General features: G+C 36.6%; 1 protein-coding gene across 1 annotated transcript in view; it reads right to left on the reverse strand.

Annotated features, from left to right (window-relative positions):
- ADAMTS20 (ADAM metallopeptidase with thrombospondin type 1 motif 20) overlaps positions 1 to 24,176 on the reverse strand; it is a 188,237-nt gene that overhangs the window by 134,151 nt on the left and 29,910 nt on the right. The window contains exon 4 of the mRNA XM_059080523.2: positions 8,937 to 9,196. Within this exon, the coding sequence (XP_058936506.1) occupies positions 8,937 to 9,196 (260 nt within the window). The remainder of the gene's footprint in view (positions 1 to 8,936; positions 9,197 to 24,176) is intronic.

The raw sequence follows: 24,176 nt of genomic DNA on the forward strand, positions 1-24,176 counted from the left end.
CATACAAATTTTAAGATTTTTTGTTCTAGTTCTGTAAAAATTGCCATTGGTAGTTTGATAGGGATTGCATTGAATCTGTAGATTGCTTTTGGTAGTAGAGTCATTTTCACAATATTGATTCTTCCAATCCAAGAACATGGTATTTCTCTCCATCTATTTGTATCATCTTTAATTTCTTTCATCAGTGTCTTATAGTTTTCTGCATACAGGACTTTTGTCTCCATAGGTAGGTTTATTCCTAGGTATTTTATTCTTTTTGTTGCAATGGTAAATGGGAGTGTTTCCTTAATTTCTCTTACAGATTTTTCACCATTTGTGTATAGGAATGCAAGAGATTTCTGTGCATTACTTTTGTATCCTGCAACTTTACCAAATTCATTGATTAGCTCTAGGAGTCTTCTGCTGGCATCTTTAGGATTCTCTATGTATAGTATCATGTCATCTGCAAACAGTGACAGTTTTACTTCTTCTTTTCCAATTTGTATTCCTTTTATTTCTTTTTCTTCTCTGATTGCCGTGGCTAAAACTTCCAAAACTATGTTGAATAATAGTGGTGAGAGTGGGCACCTTTGTCTTGTTACTGATCTTAGAGGAAATGCTTTCAGTTTTTCACCATTGAGAATGATGTTTGCTGTGGGTCTGTCATATATGGCCTTTATCATGTTGAGGTAGGTTCCCTCTATGCCCACTTTCTGGAGAGTTTTTATCATAATTGGGTGTTGACTTTTGTCAAAAGCTTTTTCTGCATCTATTGAGATGCTCATATGGATTTTATTCTTCAATTTGTTATTATGGTGTATCACATTGATTGATTTGCGTATATTGAAGAATCCTTGCATCCCTGGGATAAATCTCACTTGATCACAGTGTATGATCCTTTTAATGTGCTGTTGGATCTGTTTCCTAGTATTCTGTTCAGGATTTTTGCATATATTCATCAGTGATATTGGTCTGTAATTTTCTTTTTTTTGTAGTATCTTTCTCTGCTTTTGGTATCAGGGTGATGGTGGCCTCATGGAATGAGTTGGGAGTGTGACTTCCTCTGCAATTTTTTGGAAGAGTTTGAGAAGGATGGATGTTTGCTCTTCTCTAAATGTTTGATAGAAGTCACCTGTGAAGTCAACTGGTCCTGGACTTTTGTTTCTTGGAAGATTTTTAATCACAGTTTCAATTTCATTACTGGTGATTGGTCTGTTCATATTTTCTATTTCTTCCTGGTTCAGTCTTGGAAGCTTATACCCCTGTTAAGAATTTGTCCATTTCTTCCAGGTTGTCCATTTTATTGGCATAGAGTTGCTTGTAGTAGTCTCAGGATGGTTTGTATTTCTGCAGTGTCTGTTGTAAATTCTCCTTTTTCATTTCTAATTTTATTGATTTGAGTCCTCTCCCTTTTTTCTTAATGAGTCTGGCTAATGGTTTATCATTTTTTTTTAAATCTTCTCCAAGAACAAGCTTTTCGTTTTATTGATCTATTGTTTTCTTTGTTTCTATTTCATTTATTTCTGCTCTGATCTTTATGATTTCTTTCCTTCAGTTAACTTTGGGTTTTGTTTGTTCTTCTTTCTCTAGTTCCTTTAGGTGTAAGGTTAGATTTTTTGAGATTTTTCTTGTTTCTTGAGGTAGGCTTTTGTTATATATAAACTTCTCTCTTAGAACTGTTTTTGCTGCATCCCATAGGTTTTGGATCATCATGTTTTCATTGTAATTTGTCTCCAGCTATTTTTTTATTTCCTCTTTGATTTCTTCAATGAGCTTAGGTATTTAGTAACGTATTGTTTAGCCCCCATGTCTTTATGTTTTTTACGTGTTTTTTCCTGTAATTCATTTCTAATTTCATAGTGTTGTGGTCAGAAAAGATGCTTGATATGATCTCAATTTTCTTAATTTACTGAGGTTTGATTTGTGATCCAAGATGTGATCTATCCTGGAGAATGTTCCATGTGCACTTGAAAAGAAAATGTAACCTGCTGTTTTTGAATGGAATGTCCTATAAATATCAATTACATCTAGCTGATCTATTGTGTCATTTAAAGCTTGTGTTTCCTTATTAATTTTCTGTTTGGATGATCTGTCCATTGGTGTAAGTGAGGTGTTAAAGTCCCCCACTATTATTGTGTTACTGTTGATTTCCTCTTTAATAGCTGTTAGCAGTTGCCTTATGTATTGAGGTGCTCCTATGTTGGGTGCATATATATTTATAATTGTTATAACTTCATCTTGGATTGATCCCTTGATCATTATGTAGTGTCCTTCCTTGTCTCTTGTAACATTCTTTATTTTAAAGTCTATTTTATCTGATATGAGAATTGCTACTCCAGCTTTCTTTTTATTTCCATTTGCATGGAATATCTTTTTCCATCCCCTCACTTTCAGTCTGTATGCATCCCTAGGTCTGAAGTGGGTCTCTTGTAGATAGCATATATATTGGTCTTGTTTTTGTATACATTGAGCAGGCCTGTGTCTTTTGGTTGGAGCATTTAATCCATTCACGTTTAAGGTAATTATCCATATGTATGTTCCTATGACCTTTTTCTTAATTGTTCTGGGTTTGTTTTTGCAGGTCCTTTTCTTCTCTTGTGTTTCCCACTTAGAGAAGTTCCTTTAGCATTTGTTGTAGAGCTGGTTTGGTGGTGCTGAATTCTCTTAGGTTTTGCTTGTCTGTAAAGCTTTCGATTTCTCTGTCTAATCTGAATGAGGTCCTTGCCGGGTACAGTAACTTTGGTTGTAGGTTCTTCCCTTTCATCATTTAAAATATGTCATGCCACTTCCTTCTGTATTGTAGAGTTTCTGCTGAGAAATCAGCTGTTAATTTTATAGGAGTTCCCTTGCATGTTATTTGTCATTTTTCTCTTGTTGCTTTGAGTAATTTTTCTTTGTCTTTAATTTTTGTCAATTTGATTACTATGTGTCTCCATGTGTTTCTCCTTGGGTTTATCCTGCCTGGGACTCTCTGCACTTCCTGGACTTGGGTGGCTATTTCCTTTCCCATGTTAGAGAAGTTTTCGACTATAATCTCTTCAAATATTTTCTCGGGTACTTTCTCTCTCTCTTCTCCTTCTGGGACCCCTATAATGCGAATGTTGTTGCGTTTAATATTGTCCCAAAAGTCTCTTAGGCTGTCTTCATTTCTTTTCATTCTTTTTTCCTTATGCTGTTCCGTGGCAGTGAATTCCACCATTTTGCCTTCCAGGCCACTTCTCCGTTCTTCTGCCTCAGTTATTTTGCTATTGATTCCTTCTAGTGTAGTTTCCATTTCAGTTATTGTATTGTTCATCTCTGTTTGTTTGTTCTTTAATTCTTCTATGTGTTTGTTCTTTAATTCTTCTAGGTCTTTGTTAAATATTTCTTGCATCATCTCGATCTTTGCCCCCATTCTTTTTCCGAGGTCCTGGATCATCTTCATTATCATTACTCTGAATTCTTTTTCTGGAAGGTTGCCTATCTCCACTTCATTTAGTTGTTTTTCTGGGGTTTTATCTTGTTCCTTTGTCTGGTACACAGCCTTCTGCCTTTTCATCTTGTCTATCTTTGTGAATGTGGTTTTTGTTCCACAGGCTGCAGGATTGTAGTTCTTCTTGCTTCTGCTGTCTGCCCTCTGGTGGATGAGGTTATCTAAGAGGCTTGTGCAAGTTTCCTGATGGCAGGGACTAGTGGTGGGTAGAGCTGGCTGTTGCTCTGGTGGGCAGAGCTCAGTAAAAGTTTAATCTGCTTGTCTGCTGATGGGTGGGGCTGGGTTCCCTCCCTGTTGGTTGTTTGGCCTGAAGCAACCCAACACTGGAGCCTACCCAGCTCTTTGGTGGGACTAATGGTGGACTCTGGGAGGGCTCACACCAAGGAGTACTTACTTCCCAGAACTTCTGCTGTCAGTGTCCTTGTTCTCACAGTGAGCCACAGCCACCCCCCGCCTCTGCAGGAGATCCTCCAACAATAGCAGGTAGGTCTGGTTCAGTCTCCTATGGGGTCGCTGCTCCTTCCCCTGGGTCCCGATGCTCACACTACTTTGTGTGTGCCCTCCAAGAGTGGAGTCTCTGTTTCCCCCAGTCCTGTCGAAGTCCTGCAATCAAATCCTGCTAGCCTTCAAAGTCTGATTCTCTCAGAATTCTTCTCCCATTTCCGGAACCCCAGGTTGGGAAGCCTGACGTGGGGCTCAGAGCCTTCACTCCAGTTGGTGGACTTCTGTGGTATAAGTGTTCTCCAGTTTGTGAGTCACCCACCCAGCCATTTTATTTTGATTGCACCCCTCTTACTGTCTCACTGTGGCTTCTCCTTTTTCTTTGGATGTGGGGTATCTCTTTTGGTGAGATCCAGTGTCCTCCTGTCGAGGATTGTTCAGCAGTTAGTTGTGATTCTGGTGCTCCCGCAAGAGGGAGTGAGCGCACGTTCTTCAACTCTGCCATATTGAACCAATCCCCCAATCTTTTATTCTTTAAGTATTTGTTTCCCTGGCATATAGAATTCATATCGCTTTACAGTAGGTCTCATAAAATAGTAAACATTACTTCATAGATAATTAGCAACAGGAAAAGAAATGGTATGAATTGTTTAAATAGTTTAAGAAAATCCTAGGCAAAATAAAGTTCATGCAAAGAATGAAACAAATTATGTCACTAGTAACTGACCAACTATTTTGAAATAATTTCCAAATAGTGCTTCAGCAAATGTTCATACATGGCATGTTTAGAGACCACCTTCTTTATTATTTTAGCCATTTTTAAAAATTAAGATAATTGACATATGCCATTGTATTAGTTTTAGGTGTACAATGATTTGATATATATACATATTGCAAAATAACCACTACAATAAGTTTGGTTAACATCTGTCACCATACACAGTTGTAATTTTTTTTGTTATTATAAGAACTTTTCAGATCTACTCTCTTAGCAACTTTCAAATATACAATACAGTATTGTTAACTGTAGTCACCATGCTGTACATTACATTCCCAGGAGTAATTTATCTTATAACTGTATATCTTATAACTCTGACCACCTTCACCTTCAAAGTCATCTGTAAAGAACTGATTTTAATAAAGTGAACACATTTTTCTTACAGAGACCATTACTCTTATCAAAAAGATGTTTTCGTTTTTAAGTTAGAAAATGTCATTCTGCATATGCACAAAGTAAATATGTGCAAAGAATTAAGAACAGGTAGATCACTGAATTGAAGGGAAAGGTAACATAAATGGTTGAACATAAAGTACGAAAGTAAATCAATAGTTTTTTAGTGTGGTTGAAAATTTTCCCCATCCTAAATAACATCAGTAAAAGCAACTCAAAGAATTGAAAGCAACGATATTAAGTCAGTGTAATATAGATTAGGCTTTCTAGTTGATAAGTGTCTCTAATAGCAACTGTGTTTTAATAAATAGGGCTAATTCCTGAGAATCAAATGATGCTCTTGAAATTTACATTATTAAATCTGTAGCAAGGTGAATAGCATCAAGTCAAACCTTTGTAAACCTAAAGGGATGTGGAGTTTTCTGACACAGTAAGTATTTCCAAGATTAATTAAACAGTAAGTCATTGCACATCAAAATAAATCTGTTGAAAAAATAATAATGCGTGTAAAATTACATTTCAACCTGATCATGTCACCCAAATTCTCTAAGGATAAACGTTTTGGAATAGCAAATAATTGAACATCTCTGCTCATTTAACACACACTTTTTTCATTAGATATACTATACACCACATATGTGCTCTTCCCAGCTAATTTTAATGTTGTTTCCAGAAACTCTTTGAATAGAGATCACTAAGCTATTTTTGCAACATGAGTAAAGCACTCTAAAAGGCGAATTAAATCACACACATTATTTCGGTATCACTGCACTCAGATATTTTTAAATATCTGTTGAAAGCAAAGGAAAAGTTTGAGAAGAGAGCATAATTGTTTACTTTGTACTGGATGAGTAAGTGTAGATAATCCTCTTTCTACATTATGTATATAATCCATCTGCTCAATGCTGAAAGCATTCAGCAGTTTCCCCCACTATATCTGGAGCTCAACACAGAAACTCTTTCATCACTTTGAACTTTTCTTTATTTTATTTTATTATTTTTTTTGTGGTACGCAGGCCTCTCACTGTTGTGGAGCACAGGCTCCAGACTCACAGGCTCAGCGGCCATGGCTCACGGGCCTAGCCACTCTGCAGCATGTGGGATCTTCCAAGACTGGGGCACGAACCCGCGTCCCCTGCATTGGCAGGTGGACTCTCAACCACTGCGCCACCAGGGAAACCCTGAACTTTTCTTTAAATGGCTCTCAATCATATTCCAAGTCCAAATCACATATTCATGTCTTTTTCCTAAATTACTATGACCAAAAAACATTACCAATATCTCGAGTGTGTGCTTGAAATGCAGTTAATACCTTTTTAAAAATTAGGACAAAACATGCAAAACTTGAATGCCTTCTTCAATTGGAAACATCTGGGGACACTTATGTGGAGATAGTATTCCTCTTACTTCTTTAGAGCAATTTTGGAAATGGACTTCACAAGTGGAGATAAAACAAGTTGGATTAGATTTGACAATCTCTATGTAGTGTGACCAACTGTCCCAGTTTGCTCAGGACTAAGGGATTTCCAGAGACATGAGACTTTTAATACTAAAACTAAGAAAGTCTCAGGCAAAACAAGAGTCAGTCGACTCTTTATCCAAGTTTCCATTCACCTTTAACATGGTTTACATCTACAAATATAGCTATAATCACTTTTTCACTAATAAAATAACAATAACTGTCCAGAAACATAAAGTCTACTGACTTTCCTGCATCCTTATCTAAACATTCAACAAAAGAGAAAAAGAATAAAGAGAGCAAAAACCCCAGGTAATTTGAAGTCATCTGAAATTCGGCCTCTGAGGAGGAAAGCAAGTATGTATAAAACTAAGACTACCTCAAAAGAGAGATTTACCCTCCTGGATTTTTCCTCCTGCCCCATCTGTATTTGGAATGTTCCCCTATTCCTCAACCTGTGGCAGTATCTCCCTGTGAATGAAAGCTTAACACAAACCAACTGACTACATCTACAAACATCTCGTCTTAACTGAAATTGGCTCTCCTAGTGGGACTAAAAATCTAGGAAATGGTATGTGCATGCACTGGTCTTCTGTTTCAGGCAATCTCAGAAGCAGATTTACTTTCCATGAAGCAGAAGGTCGGCTTTGTCCTTGATGAACTCTGGCTTTAAAACTCCCATGGACACAAGGTACATCACAATATCTTCTAAACAGTGATTACATTGATTTTTATGTAAAATACAGATGACAAAACTTTTCAGAGGATGGCATCATCACCGAAACTATATTATTGAGAGCTATTTGAAAATTACCCTTGTGTTCCTTGACTTCTTCTAGTCATTCCTTCCAAAGCACTGATATGGGAGTTGTCACTTAAAATGCTACAAAACCTGTTGCATTTATAAAATCTAATATTTTCCTTCAGTATCTCTATCCCCTCCCCAGTTTTCTTAATGAGTATCTCCTTTAACCATTTAAAATTGTCAAGCTTATCCCACACTGTTCTATATAATTGATATAATTTCCTACATATCAATCGACATCCTCCATGTCAATGATCTCATTAGAATCCCTTCATAATGAGCATGCCACACGCATATCTAGATAATTACTTCAGATTTGGAAGTTAAAAAGTCATCAGAATAAATCTGTATGTATAGCTCTGTTGTCATTTTAAAAATTCAATTCAAGTAAACAAAAGACATCTATACTGTACAAATTTAGGAAAATCATTTTGGATCATCTCTGGTTTTTGTCTGCTACAATGTCATTTATTCCGAAAAAAGTATTACTTTAATCACTTGTTTACTCATTCTTTAACTAACTAATGAGTGCTCATTTCATATCAGATACTGTGTTTAGGCAGCAGAGACCATGTATTCTTAGCACTTACAAGAATTTAAGATAAAATGTTATACGTAAGGAAAATAACAAAGTCTTAGGATCTTTAAGTCACAATGAACTTAACTGGTGAGTTCTTGTTAAAGGAAATTTATAATAGCCTATATATGTGTCCTGGTCAAGTTTTTTTCTACCAAGTAAGCCTGAATTCCCTACCTGTGAATAGAGATACTTCTAGCCATGAGATATGTTCCAATATCCTGGATGTGTAAAAATAGGGGACCATATAATTCATCAACTAAACCAAGATACTCCTGAGAATGAAAGAGGTACTTTTAGTAATTACTTCAAAACAGCAGGACTTAATCCAGCCATGTCCCAGACAGTAGGTATATGTGTGTATATATGTATATGGGTGCCTATATACGTGCATGTATAGGACATAGAGTTCTACCACTAACACAGAACTGGTGTTCTTGACTGGCACTAGAATTCTGTTCTAACGATACTGGCACCACCATTGCTCAAAGAGATATTAACATCAGCTCAAAAGCTCTTATAGCTACTGTGATCTTATACCCCAAATTTGCTAAAGCAGCTCTATTAGTAATAGGTTATCTTTTTATTGCCATAATACTTTTATAACTTAAAATATCATGTGTCCCAATTTGATCTGGCAAATGCAGTAGTAGTAAAATTAGTATCCCCTCCTTCTGTGAAGAAATAAGATAAGGTTTAAAAATTCAGATTCAAAGGGCAAAAGATCAATTCTACTAAGATCTTCCCTGTCACTAGGGGGCAGAAGCCATTCATGTGATGAAGTAAAGATTCAAGCGATTTTCTGTAAGTGGTTTGTTTCAAAGATTTTAGATTTTTTAGAAAACAGTCCAAGTAACAGAATAGGATACTTGCTATATACATCTATTTAAACTAAATTTCAATGAAATATTTTTGGCTTAAATATAGATAATTTGCTTACATCTAAAGTTTGGGAAAACATTTTAATTAAATGTGAAAAAATATTATGTTAAACATTTTAGGAAATACAAAGGACCTGTTAAGTTTACTTACAATTGACATTAGAGTTAGTACGTAGTGCTGCAAATTCTGTCCATGGTGATGAACCATTTTAGCATCAGCTGTAACCATAACTTCCACGTATCTTGGATACGATAAAAAACGTTTTTTCCTGGAATGTAATTGATTTCTTTCATCTTCCAATGATATATTTTTTGAAGAGTCTCCTAAAACTATTTCCTCCTTTATATTAAGATCTTCACTCATGTCGCTGTGGTTATGAAAGGGTAAAGTGGTTTTCTTTATTTGACTTTCTGGTGGGGGAAGAATACAATAATGTGGAGTCATTAAGTTGGAGGTGACTCAAAATACTGCACAGAATAGAATAACCAAAAATATTGAATACTTACACACCTGCTTCCAATATGAAATAAAAGGACAAAAAGAAATTATTTTAAAGTGTTATACCATATTATCATAAGCATTACTACTCATAGTAATATAATGTTCACATTTTCATAGATTGCACTAACAAAACTGTATGTAGGTCTTATTTTAACAGCTATGACTATTCAAAACATATATTAACCACTGGGCAGAAAATAAAAACAAATCAAGGAGAACTTATGGTTTTTTTCAGTAGGTAAATTGGGTCCTCAAGCCACTGATTGCATCTAAACTCATTACAGAGAAATATTTTGTAGGATGAAAGTTCATAAAATACAGAAAAGAAACATACTTTTTGTTATACAACATGTGAAGAGCACCAACAGAAAATGAACCCATATAACAACAGACGGCTTTTCAAACCCAGATACTCAAATGTTGGTATAAATTGTATAATACTTGATTATATAAAATACCTGATTACTTTTATTACATTTGTTTATATATAAACACAGTGTTAAAACTGCTGAAACATTAGGGATTATTATGGCAACTACTTGAAGTCCTATGCATTTATAAAAGTCACTTCTAAATTCTTATTTGTGCTAATGGAAAAAAATTCATAGGCAGCATGAGTGTTTGTCCTATTTCCTTCTCTTTAAATTTATTCCTCTACCCTCTTTCTTATTTTTGTCTGATAATTGTTTAGTGAAACTATTTAGAACAGAAAAGTGGACCAAAGACATCAGGTAAGAAGAAATAAAAGGTCCTGAATAGCTCATAAGGCAAATCATCAATACCACAACAATCAAGATTTAGTTGTACTATAAGGATTAGACAAAATATAAAACTATATTACAGAAATAATTCATTTCACTTAAAATTAGCAGCAATCCTATGGTTGTCAAAAAAGAAACAAAAGTCCTTGAACAATGTTTCCACAGATGAACTACTTTTTCTAATTCTTAAAACCATCCTGCCTTTTAATGTTACTATGCTCTTAAGTTTTAAAATTTATCTCAATGGGAGATTGTGGGAATCTGGCAAACTGAATATACATTCCTAAAACTTTGTCCTGCCACATTTTTCCTAGGGTGATTCAACCACCAAAATATTCATGACTAATTATTAGACCCTGGAGAAGTTCCCAGATATATCTGATGAATACAAATCTCAGATTTATCAGAAAGAAGCTAAATATTCATGTTTTGATTTATTTTTTCATCCACTTTATTCATTCAAAATAAACTTGCATTGAGTACCTACTCTATGTCAGCAAACATTTAGAAACTGAGGAGCAAACAGCATCTAATAAGGCTTACGCTCTTGTGGGAAGAGAAAAAAATAACTGAACACATATTGAAGCACTTAATTTTACCTCAAATTTGTTCTTAAATAACAATTCAACCAAAAGACAAAAAAAGTGACTCAACCTTACCAAAATGGCTAAAACTTAAAAGACTGATAATACCAAATGTTGGTACAGCCACTTTGGAAAACTATCTGGCAATTTCTAAGTTAAGTTACACATGTACCCCACAGCCCTGCAATTACAAACATAGATACATACCTAAGAGAAGGAAAATATATGTCCACAAAACACTTGTATAAGAATGTCCATAGCATGACCAACATAGACACCAATGGAACAGAATAAAGAACCCAGAAATAAACCCTCACATATATGGTCAAATGATCTTTGACAACAGTGCCAAGGACACTCCATGGGGAAAAAATGGCTCCTCAACAAACGGTGTTGGGAAAACTAGATATCTCCATGTAGAAGAATGATATTAGACCTTGTCTTACAACATATATAAAAATTAACTCAAAATGGATTAAGATCTAAAGGAAAGACCTAAACCTTTGGAACTCCTAAAAGAAAACAGAGGAAAAGCTTCATGACAGTGGGTTTGGCAATGATGATTTGGATGTGACACCAAAGCACAGGCAATAAATACAAAAAATAGACAAATATGACTACAAACTTAAAAATGTATGTGCATTAAAGAACACAATCCACAGAGTGAAAATGCAACCTATTGAATGGGAGAAGATATTTGCAAATCATATCTGATAAGAAGTTAAGCAGGTAATATACAGAAAAAATATATGTATATATAAACTCTTACAACTCAATAAAAATAATCTTATTTCTTAAATGGTAAAAGGACTTGAATAGACATTTTACCAAAGAGAATATAAAAATTGACAACAAGCATATAAAAAAAGATGCTCAACATCCCTTATCATTAGAGAAATGCAAATCAAAACTACAAACAGATATCATTTCACACCCATTAGGATGGCAATTATTTAAAAAAAAAACAGAAAACAAGTGTCAGTGAGGATATGGAGAAATTGGAACCTTTGTGAACTGTTGGTAAGATTATAAAATGGTGCAACCACTATGGGTAACAGTATAAAAATACCTAAAAAATTTACATATAGAACTACCATATGATCCAGCAATTCTACATCTCAGTATATATCCAAACAAATTAAAAGTAATTTACAAAACTAACTGCCATTAAAATAATAGGACAGCTCTCATCACTATCATACAGTATTGTTTTGGTAATACTAAAGCAGTAAGACAATAAAATGAAATATACAGAATGAATATTAGGGAGAAAGTTTTCTTCACTATAGTTTTGATTTGATTTTGCAAATATAATTTTGCAAAGACAAATGGCTTTGGTAACTAAAAAAACCAAGAGATGCAATTTAAAACTTTTAAAACCAAGAATCCTCAGCACAGGAATAATTCAACAACAGAATGTTATGAGGCTGTGAAAAAAAAAAAGAATGAGGTCTATGTGTTTTTATAAAGAAGGATGTTCATGATGCATTTTTAAGTAAAAAGTGTAAGTGGCAGAACAATACGAATAGTACGTTCTCAGTTTTGTGAAAACAAACTGTCACAAAATATTGACATATACTCATAAAATTTTATAAAATGAGCCAAAAAGATATGGAAGTATATACCTCAAACTTTTAGCACTGGTCATATGGATAGGTGTGACTGAACAACTATTAAATTCTTTCATTAAATCTCACTGCCCTTTAAATCATTACAATGAATTTGTTTACTGTTTATTTTAATTACAATATTATTTTTTAAAACAGTATCTATAACTATTTTATAGGCTAAATGTTTTATCTCATTACCTTTTTTCTGATATTTATACTTAAGCAGTATAACAAATAATGATAATGTAACCTTTCCAAATACCCTAAATAAATGGACATTATTCAAAGCTCATTTGCCAATTCAATTACATTATTTCTATGCAGTGCTCGTCTTTCTATGTTCCATTGACTCAAATGTTTAAACAACATCTTGTCCTTTATTAATAACAAGTGTATTGTGACCCAAAACTAATTTAGACCAAACCACCACATCTCAAACACCATGCAACAATGATAATCTACTTACTAGAACATAAAATACTTAAAATTACATCAGTGAATATAACCCTTAAAACAGCACAGTGTATTCTAGAATGCAAGGAGATTAAATTATAATCTATAAGAATATAAACTACTAAAAAATTTGTCAAACAATAATGAAATTAGAAGCCCATAATTTGACTTGAATGTCTTACTGGCACCTCATACTCAAAATATATAACAATGAGGTAATTTTCTTTTCCCATTCCCAGTTTCCCCATTTGTATCAATGTGAGCAGTAACTTCCAAATACTATACTGACACTAAACTGTACACCACCATGGTGCTCTTCCTATCCTTCCTTTACTCTTTGCATCTGGTCACCAAGTTTTGCCACTTCTCCTTCAAAATACTCCCTGTATTGCTCCTGTTGGCAACAATATTGTTGCCTCTAACTTCATTCAGGTCTTTCTCACTTTAGAGCAACACTGCTGGAATCATAAATGCAAAATAAGAATCAGAGTCTCCAAATGGTCCCACCATCTTCAATCTCTTCTCCCTCCCATTCATCCTTCATTGGTATCCAAAAAGATTAATTTTTAGAAACATCTCTTTTATCTCACCCTTATTCAAGAAATTACAATGGATCCTCATTGCCCACAAGATGAAGTGCAAGCCCCTCCCCATCAGCCTACCACTAAACACAGTCACCCCCACTACCATCAAGCTGTACCCCTCCCTAACGCCTGGGAACACTGCTGGGTAATGTGTTCTGCCCTTTGTATGTGCTCAACAAATGTTCATGGAAAGAAGGGGAAAGGATTAGGAGAAAGAAAATGAGAATGATAGAAAGTTGGGGGTGATATGGAAAAAAGGAAGACAGAAGGAGAGAGACAGAAGAAAGGAATACACTGAGGAACAAGACAAAAGAGTTATCAGACCCAAACATCAGAGAAGGGGTAATACTAATCATGATGTGCAGCAGCAATTCAAAGACAAGAGAGATTGCCTTTGACTCTCCTAATATCAAGTACAACATTCACTCCAGTCTCTGTGCTGAGGCTGGAATTGATACTCATGCTCTGTATTTGACCAGATGAGTAAACAAATCTTATACTTCTCCAATAGCACCTAACCATCCATTTAAAAAATGATGGCATGGAATCAAATGAAGCCTATTCTAGACTATCAACATTTCAAACTACCTGTTAAATACCCAGGAGCACTCCCAGCTCAAAGAACTGGGTGTGCCTTGAAATAAAGGATGATCATAGCAGGTATACTGTGAAATCTAAATTATATTTTCTCATGGTTTAAACTGTTTTCTGGATCTATTAAATGTCCTATGCTGCAACCCTATTGAGTTTTCTTATTAATACTACTGACAGCAATAATGGCAAACATAATATCCAATGACTGCTTACAATGTACCAGGTACTTGTACATTTCACATAAATTATCTCTTATTATTAACAATAACTTTATAAGGTAAGTACTGTGATTATTTTCACTTTATATAGGAAGAAAGTGAGGAACAGGAGGGTCAAGTAAACTGCCCATCTAACATAGCTTATAAATATAATTCCAGACATATTTTTTAATAGTAGTATTCCATAACATAAAAACTTATAAAAATCTATAGCTCTCTGATTTGTCAATATTAGAAATCTCAACCACTATTATAGAATTATGGCACTTAGATTATGAAATATTTTACAGTGCTTTATTTAAAAGCAGTTCACAAGTTAATAATTAGAACTCCACCTACTAGTAATAAATATGCAGAAGATTATGGACTTGCCTGTGGCCAGCTGAAACCTGAAATATAAAAGAATCATTACGTCATTAGTCCTCATTGCATCCCTGAATCAGCTACTATTACAGTACACTTTTTAAAACAGAGATGTGACACAAGTTACATAAAATTTCAACAGCCACCAACTAAATAAGTGGCATAACAAGGAGATGAATTCATATTTCCTCCATATCAATTATTACATCTGAATTCCATATCACATGACTCTTCTAAAAGTCATATGTGGGTAATATATGCAGAATGTTAAGAATTTAGTAACCAAGGTCATAATGGAAACTCCTGCCTCCTACAAAATTAAAAGAGGAACTAGCTAGTCATATTAATGAAAATACTGGGTCTAGTCTTCTTTGCATTGAAGAATCATAGAGTTGAGCCAATCGACTTTGCATAGACTTGAGACAGACCTGGTACTGTCATTTTACTCTACTGGCCCTCAGAGAGAAAAAAAAAGGGCACTGGAAACCCCCAAATTACTCCCATTAATCCTATATCCAGCAAGAAACTCTAGTTCCTTCTGCTATGTGTGCTGACAGGGCAAAGGGCACACTGGTTAAATATTATAGAGTAAATACTCTTTCTTCTTCCATATTCTCAAGAAGTCAACCCTAGGGGCTTACTCTAAACGTATAGAAGACAATTTCCCTAACAAGCTGATCAAGGATTCTTGCATAGATCAAGAGCTGAGGGACTTCCCTGGTGGTCCAGTGGCTAAGACTTGGCGCTCCCAATGTAGGGGGCCCAGGTTCAATCCCTGGTCAGAGAATTAGATCCCACATGCTGCAACTAAGAGTTCTCATGCCACAGCTAAAGATCTCATGCATGCTGCAACTAAAGATCCCATATGCTGCAACTAAAGATCCCTCATGCTGCAACTAAGACCTGGTGCAGTCAAATAAATAAATAATTTTTTTTTAAAAAAAGAGTTGAAAACAGGCAATATTCATTCATAAATTCAAAACCTTTAAGTTTTTTTTAATGGAAAGGAATACACACCAGTTGTCTCTTTTCAGCTTTTGGCATCCCAACCTCTACACTTGATGGTTATAAAAGAGGAACACTTGTATTGCCCTTTGCATTTTGCGCCTTTTCGCATCTTCAAATCCTATCCCTCATCAGAAATTCTAAGCAAAGTGAGACTAAGACAAACTAACCAACCAACACAAATATCAGAAGAATTTAGATGGACAATTACATATATAACAATGGGATATTCCAAACTCCTACTCCATTACTGCTTGAAAAGGTGTTTGAAAATCTTATCAATGAGTTAAATTTATACCCTAGGAACTGAACATGTAAATGAAATGTATCATTTCATTCTTTAAAGAAAGATTAGTTATTCAGAATTCATGCTAAACACTACATATCACATTGATATGTAGTGAGTTTATTTTGCAAGGGTGCATGGCTGCTAAAATTAGAATATAGCATAACACTATTAAAATGGACATCAGTATGGAATTCTACCTTATCAATCTTATCTTGTTTTCAGATGAGCCTTCATGGCAAGCCACTCCTAAACCATATCCACTTACTATTATTTAACAGTAGATAACATAACTCCCTCTGTTTTTCAAACTTTGCATGAGTTGCTCCTAGAGCTGTTTCCCCACATTATCTGACAATCTGGTTCATGCGGAATCATTCCAGAACTGCCTTGAGGTAATTTTAAGTACTAAGCATTCTCAAACCTCTCCCAAAGTGCAAAGTTAGTTCAAAGTAGGCACTTATAAAAGCATTACGCCCTATTTGCTCTATCAATTCAAGTATTGATATAATGCTATTTTCTACACTAAGTAACTCATTAAAATCTTAGATGAGCACTTCCTTTTGTGTTATTAACTATAATTTATATCTTGGATATTTTTGGAAAATAAAGTTATAACTCATAAAAATCTAAAATGTAATCTAAGGTTATACTTAAACCCATTCCTTTTTTTTTTTTTTTTTTTTTTGTGGTACGCGGGCCTCTCACTGTTGTGGCCTCTCCCGTTGCGGAGCACAGGCTCCGGACGCGCAGGCTCAGCGGCCATGGCTCACGGGCCCAGCCGCTCCGCGGCACGTGGGATCTTCCCGGACCAGGGCACGAACCCGTGTCCCCTACATCGGCAGGCGGATTCTCAACCACTGCGCCACCAGGGAAGCCCCTTAAATCCATTCTTTATTCCAATGCTACTCTGGTCATTACAATTTATTTCTTAAACTATATATCTACTTCTCCTGACTCTAAAATTCCTGAAATAGCTTTGACTGAAAATAGAATTCTTATATGAAATATTCTTTGAACCTTTAATATTTGCTTGAAATATTTTTTAAAATAAGGAATATTAAAGGTGTTTTCCAAAGTAAATATAACACTGAAAAACTTAGAGATATAATTAAAAGATAGTCATTAAATGAATATAAAATGTTAAAAATTAAAATTTTATGTGATATCTTTTTAAAAATATTTATTTATTTATTTTTGGCTATGTTGGGTCTTCGTTCTGTGCGTGGGTTTTCTCCAGTTGCGGCGAGTGGGGGCCACTCTTCATCGCGGTGCGCGGGCCTCTCACTGTCGCGGCCTCTCCCGTTGCGGAGCACAGGCTCCAGACGCGCAGGCTCAGTAGTTGTGGCTCACGGGCCTAGCCGCTCCGCGGCATGTGGGATCTTGCCGGACTGGGGCACGAACCCGTGTGCCCTGCACTGGCAGGCGGATTCTTAACCACTGCGCCACCAGGGAAGCCCTATGTGATATCTTAATAGATATTATGGAATCAGTTTTTATTCACATTGCTTTTGTAAAAGCCTCTATTAAGTCCAGTATTTTTAGTTTTTGACAAAAGTGGGAAAAAATCCAACTTTGAAATTAGATAGATTGAACTCATATTTTCAAGCAGGTATTTTATTTTATGCTACACCTCAGAATTTAACAAATCACCACTTTTTGAAAGAATGTTTCCATCAATTTTACACAAGGAAGTGACTGTAACATCCAGGTACATTTGTATTTATGCAAAAGAAGTTGCAAACTGCAGCCTGACAGATCAGAGTGGGAAGGCAGTTTTTCTCTTCAGTTTTCTGGCTCTCTTCCAAGGAAGAAAAGCCCAAGGAAGAAGCCTTCTTGGGGTAGATCCAGAGACCTGGATGTTCTCCATATGAAACAGTGTATCTGTCACTGACCTGGCCATTGGCCCAACTTTCACTCTGGCAGTAATGATCTTCACAATAGTGGAACACAGGCTGAGATCAGCCAAGAACATAGCCTATCCTTGTGCAGTTTTCCCCTACATTTGTACTCATTGTGAGAGCAGCCCAGTCTCATGTCTCAATGTCTTTAAGCAGGGCTGCTTTTGAATGCTGCAATTCTGAATTGGATTTTAATTGCAAATAATTAGAATCTTGCACCCTCTTCATGAGGAAAGCATAATGTGACTCAACAGTAGCAAGTCAAAGATAAAAATTTACTTCACTAAGCATTTGCAGTTAAGTCATGTGTTCAGTAGACCAAAAGAAAACTAAAATGAGCTATCTGGCTGATTAGTAATCTAATACTTTAGATAGAAAATTTTACATTTATTGCTCTCCACAAACCTATTGACTTACTGACTTCTCTCCTTTACCTGCTGAGTAAATCTGAAAGAATATCAAGTGTATAAAACAAAAATGAGTATACAGCTCATATTCCATGGTCCATCATTTTAATCATTCTTTTCAATACGCCCTCATATTCCATGCTCTTTTCTATGCAAAAATGGAAAAATTACAAACCATATTCATTCATGAACATAGATGTAGAAAGTCTAAATAAAATATTAGCAAACCTAGTCTGATAAGAACCCAAGCCAGACTTGCCATTTGAGAATAAAATAACTGAGCAAAGGGGGAAAATATGATCACCTTGGTACATGCAGCATAAAATGTTTTGATAAAATTCAATATCCATTCATAATAAAAGTTCTTAATAAAGCAGGTGTTCAGGGGAACTTTCTTAATCAGATAAAAATTGATTTTTCTTCCTAAGAAAAGCATACATTTTGTTGTAGACATTGTACACATCAGAACAGGCCAAAAGCTTTCACTCCAAAATTGGTGATGAGGCAAGGATTTTCATCATTGCCATTTCCATTCAACATTGTTCTAGAAATCCTAGCCAGTGCATTAAGGCAAGAAAAGAAATAAAATGTTGAAATAATCTTTCAAAGGAAGAAATAAAACTGTCTTATATGACTGTTGATGTACAAAACCCAAAAGTATGAATAGATAAACTATTAGAATATATGAGCACAGTTGCTAAATATAAGATCAATATAGGGACTTCCCCAGTGGTGCAGTGGTTAAGAATCCACCTGCCAATGCAGGGGACATGGGTCCAAGCCCTGGTCCAGGAAGATCCCACATGCCACGGAGCAACTAAGCCTGTGTGCCACAACTACTGAGCCTGTACTCCAGAGCCTATGAGCCACAACTACTGAGCCCATGTGCCACAACTACTGAAACCCACGCGTCTAGAGCCCATGCTCTGCAACAAGAGAAGCCACCGCAATGAGAAGCCCATGCACTGCAATGAAGAGCAGCCCCTGCTGGCTGCAACTAGAGAAATCACACACGCAGCAACAAAGACCCAACGCAGCCAAAAATAAAATAAATTTTAAAAATAGAAAAATAAAGATCAATATAAAGTTTGCCTGCATTTTTATGTACAATTAGAAGATGAAATTTTAAAAATTATACCATTTACAATAGTGTCAAGACTGACCAAATACCCAGGAAGGAAACAAAGATACAAGACCTCTACAAAGAAATCTATAAAATATTAAATGGGAAATTAAGCAAGAGTATATGGATATGCCATACTGATGGATTAGAAAATGATATTAGAAAGATGTCACTGCTCCAAATTGATCTATTGATGCAATTAAATCCAATCAAAATCCCCTTTTTTCCTTTTGTGGAAAACAACAAGTTGATTCTAAATACATGTAGGGGCTTCCATGAACATACATGTAGGGGCTTCCCTGGTGGCACAGTGGTTGAGAATCTGCCTGCTAATGCAGGGGACACGGTTTCAAGCCCTGATCTGGGAGGATCCCACATGCCATGGAGCAACACTACTGAGCCTCCATGTCTGGAGCCTGTGCTCCGCAACAGGAGAGGCCGCGATAGTGAGAGGCCCACGCACCGCAATGAAGAGTGGCCCCCGCTTGCCACAACTAGAGAAAGCCCTCACACAGAAATGAAGACCCAACACAGCAAAGATAAATAAATTAATTAAAATTTTTTAAATAAAAATAAATAAAATACATATATGTAAATGTAAAGGATCATCTACATATATCAAGGACTTTTCCTACCACATTTCAAGACTTATAATAGAGCTATAATATTTTTAGGACTATTTTTAGCAACATTGTTTTTGGTGTTGGCACAACAACAGATATATAGACCAATGGAAGAAAAAATACTATGCAAAACAGATGGACATATAAGGATACTTTTCAGAATAAATGTTATGCTAAATGTTTTCAATTTCTATGAAATACCTCAATTAACTTTTACACAAAATAAACTTATTTACACTGCTTTTGGTAGTTTTATTAAGTCCACTATTTCTGGATTTTGACAAAAGGAATAAATCAAAGTTTGAAATTGATAGATTGAGCTCTTAATTGCAAAGATTTATTTTATTATATTTTATCTTTTATTTTATTTTATGCTACATTCCAAAGTTTAATATATCATCTTTTCTATGAAGGTTTTCACCATTGACAGGATTAGTCCTCAACAAGGAAAGCCTAAAGATAGTTCATCTAAGTCTCCTTAATAATACCTTAATTTTATGAGTTTTATTCCTGAAAATATTCTGGAACCCATTCCAGTCAGCACAACAGTTAGGGTCACCAATCATCTCTACTTTGCAAAATTCAATAATCAGTTCTAAATCTTCATGTTCTTTGAATTCTCAGCATAATTTAGCTAATTAATCAGTCCTACCTTTTTGAAAATTTTTTTCACTTGGCTTTGGGGCACACATTCCTCAGCGTTCTCTTTAATTATCACCCTGGCCTCTACTTTTCAGTCTTCCTAGTTTTCTCATCCCCCCAACTACTAACAATCGACATGCCCCATAGTACAGTCCTCAGACATTTTCTCTTCTCTATCGAATCCATTCCCTATGCAATTTCATACAAACTTACCTTTAAATATCATTTATGGTCTGACTCCCAAATTATTATCCCAAGCTCAGACTCCCCTACTGAGCTCCCAACTCATATTCTCTATTGCCTACCTGACTATTCTCCCTTTGGATACCTAATTGGCACCTTACATTCAAAATATCTAAAACCTATTTCCTGTTGTTCCCTCCTAACCTGTGGTTCCCTCAGACTTCCCCATCTTAGGAAGTGACAACACCATCCTTCCATTTGTTCAGGCAAAACAAACATAAAACTTAGAATTATCTGTGACAATTTATACTGTCAACCCTCACCCTCAACCCACCTATCAGCTTGACAATTAAAACGTACAGAGTGAGACCTTCAACATGGCAGAAGAGTAAGATGTGGAGATCACCTTCCTACTCACAAATACATCAGAAATACACATGCAGAACCACTCCTACAGAACACCCACTGAACACTGGCAGAAGACCTCAGACTTCCCAAAAGGCAAGAAACTCCCCACGTACCTGGGTAGGGCAAAAGAAAAAAGAGAAAACAGAGACAAAGAATAGGGACGGGACCTGCACCAGTGGGAAGGAGCCGTGAAGCAGGAAAGCTTCCCACACACTAGAAGCCCCTTCGTGGGCGAAGACTGCTGGGGGCGGAGGGGATGCTTTAGAGCCGCGGAGGAGAGTGCACTAACAGGGTGTGGAGGGCAAAGCGGAGAGATTCCAGCACAGAGGATTGGTGCCAACCAGCACTCACTAGCCCGAGACGCTTGTCTGCTCACCCGCCGGGGCAGGCGGGGACTGGGAGCTGAGGCTCAGGCTTCGGAGATAAGATCCCAGGGAGAGGACTGGAGGGCGTGAACACAGCCAGAAGGGGTTAGTGCACCACGGCTAGCCTGAGGGAGTTCAGAAGTCTGGAGCTGCCGAAGAGGCAAGAGACTTTTTCTTGCCTCTTTGATTCGCTGTGCTTGAGGAAAGGGGATTAAGAGCCCCGCTGAAAGGAGCTCCAGAGACGGGTGCGAGCTGCGGCTATCAGTGCAGACCCCAGAGACAGGAATGAGACGCTAAGGCTGCTGCTGCCGCCACCAAGAAGCCTGTGTGTGACCACAGGTCACTATGCACACCTCCCCTACCAGGAGCCTGTGCAGCCCGCCACTGCCAGGGTCCTGTGATCCAGGAGAACACACAGTGTGCCTCAGGCTGTTGCAACATCACTCCAGCCTCTGCTGCCACAGGCTCACCCCGCATTCGGTGCCCCTCCCTCCTCCCAGCCTGAGTGAACCAGAGCCCCCTAATCAGATGCTCCTTTAACCCCATCTTGTCTGAGAGGGGGAACAGATGCCCTCAGGTGACCTACATGCAGAGGAGGGACCAAATCCAAAGCAAAACCCCAGGAGCTGTGTGAACTAAGAAGGGAAAGGTAAATCTCTCCCAGCAGCCTCAGGAGCAGTGGATTAGATATCCACAATCAACTTGATGTACCCTGCATCTGTGGAATACCTGAATAGACAATGAATCATTCCAAATTAAGGCAGTGGAATTTGGGAGCAATGATATATATATATTTTTTTTTACTTTTTCTCTTTTTGTGAGTGTGTATGTGTATGCTTCCTTGTATGATTTTGTCTGTATAGCTTTGCTTTTACCATGTGTCCTACAGTTCGGTCTGTCCATTTTATTTATTTTTTATTTTTTAGTATAGTTTTTAGCACTTGTTATCATTGCTGGATTTGTTTTTTGGTTTGGTTGGTCTCTTCTTTCTTTCTTTTCTTAATTTTTAACTCTTTTTTATTTTAACAACTTTATTTTCTTTCTTTTTTTCTCCATTTTATTCGGAGCCGTGTGGATGACAGGGTCTTGGTGCTACAGTCAGATTTCAGGCCTGTGCCTCTGAGGTGGGAAAGCTGAGTTCAGGACATTGGTCCACCAGACACCTCCCGGCCCCACGTAATATCAAACGGTGAAAATCTCCCAGAGATCTCCATCTCAACACCAAGACCCAGCTCCAATCAACGACCAGCAAGCTACAATGCTGGACACTAGCAAGCATTGACACACAACTAGCAAGAAAGGAACACAACCCAACCCATTAGCAAAAAGGCTGCCTAAAATCATAATAAGGTCACAGACACCACAAAACACACCACCGGACACAGATCTGCCCACCACAAAGACAAGATACAGCCTCATCCACCAGAACACATGCACTAGTCCTCTCCACCAAGAAGCCTACACAACCCAATGAACCAACCTCAGCCACTAGGGGCAGACACCAAAAACAACAGGAACTATGAACCTGCAGCCTGCAAAAAGGAGACCCCAAACACAGTATGTTAAGCAAAATGAGAAGACAGAGAAACATACAGCAGATGAAGGAGCAAGGTAAAAACCCACAAGACCAAACAAATGAAGAGGAAATAGGCAGTCTACCTGAAAAAGAATTCATAATGATAGTAAAGATGATCCAAAATCTTGGTAATAGAATGGAGAAAATACAAGAAACATTTAACAAGGACCTAGAAGAACTAAAGAGCAAACAAACAATGATGAACAACACAATAAATGAAATTAAAACTTCTCTAGAAGGAATCAATAGCAGAATAACTGAGGCAGAAAAACGGATAAGTGACCTGGAAGAAAAAATAGTGGAAATAACTACTGCAGAGCAAGATAAAGAAAAAAGAATGAAAAGAATTGACGACAGTCTCAGAGAATTCTGGGACAACATTAAACACACAAACATTCAAATCATAGGGGTCCCAGAAGAGCAAAAGAAAGAGACTGAGAAAATATTTGAAGAAATTAGAGTTGAAAACTTCCCTAATATGGGAAAGGAAATAGTTAATCAAGTCCAGGAAGTGCAGAGAGTCCCATAAAGGATAAATCTAAGGAGAAACATGCCAACAAATATTAACCAAACTATCAAAAATTAAATAGAAAGAAAAAATATTAAAAGCAGCAAGGGAAAAACAACAAATAACACACAAGGGAATCCCCATACGGTTAACAGCTGATCTTTCAGCAGAAACTCTGCAAGCCAGAAGGGAGTGGCAGGACATATTTAAAGTGATGAAGGAGAAAAACCTACAACCAAGATTACTCTACCCATCAAGGAACTCATTCAGATTCGACAGAGAAATTAAAACCTTTACAGACAAGCAAAAGCTAAGAGAATTCAGCACACCAAACCAGCTCTACAACAAATGCTAAAGGAACTTCTCTAGGCAGGAAACACAAGAGAAGGAAAACACCTACATTAACAAACCCAAAACAATTAAGAAATAGTAATAAGAATATATATATCAATAATTACCTTAAATGTAAATGGATTAAATGCCCCAACCAAAAGACATAGACTGGCTGAATGGATACAAAAACAATACCTGTATATATGCTGTCTACAAGAGACCCACTTCAGATATAGGGACACATACAGACCGAAAGTGAGGGGATGAAAAAAGATATTCCATGCAAATGGAAATCAAAAGAAACCTGGAGTAGCAATTCTCATATCTGACAAAATAGACTTTAAAACAAAGACTATTACAAG

This window comes from Kogia breviceps, chromosome 12, assembly GCF_026419965.1.
Source record: "Kogia breviceps isolate mKogBre1 chromosome 12, mKogBre1 haplotype 1, whole genome shotgun sequence".
NCBI classification, from domain to species: domain Eukaryota; kingdom Metazoa; phylum Chordata; class Mammalia; order Artiodactyla; family Physeteridae; genus Kogia; species Kogia breviceps.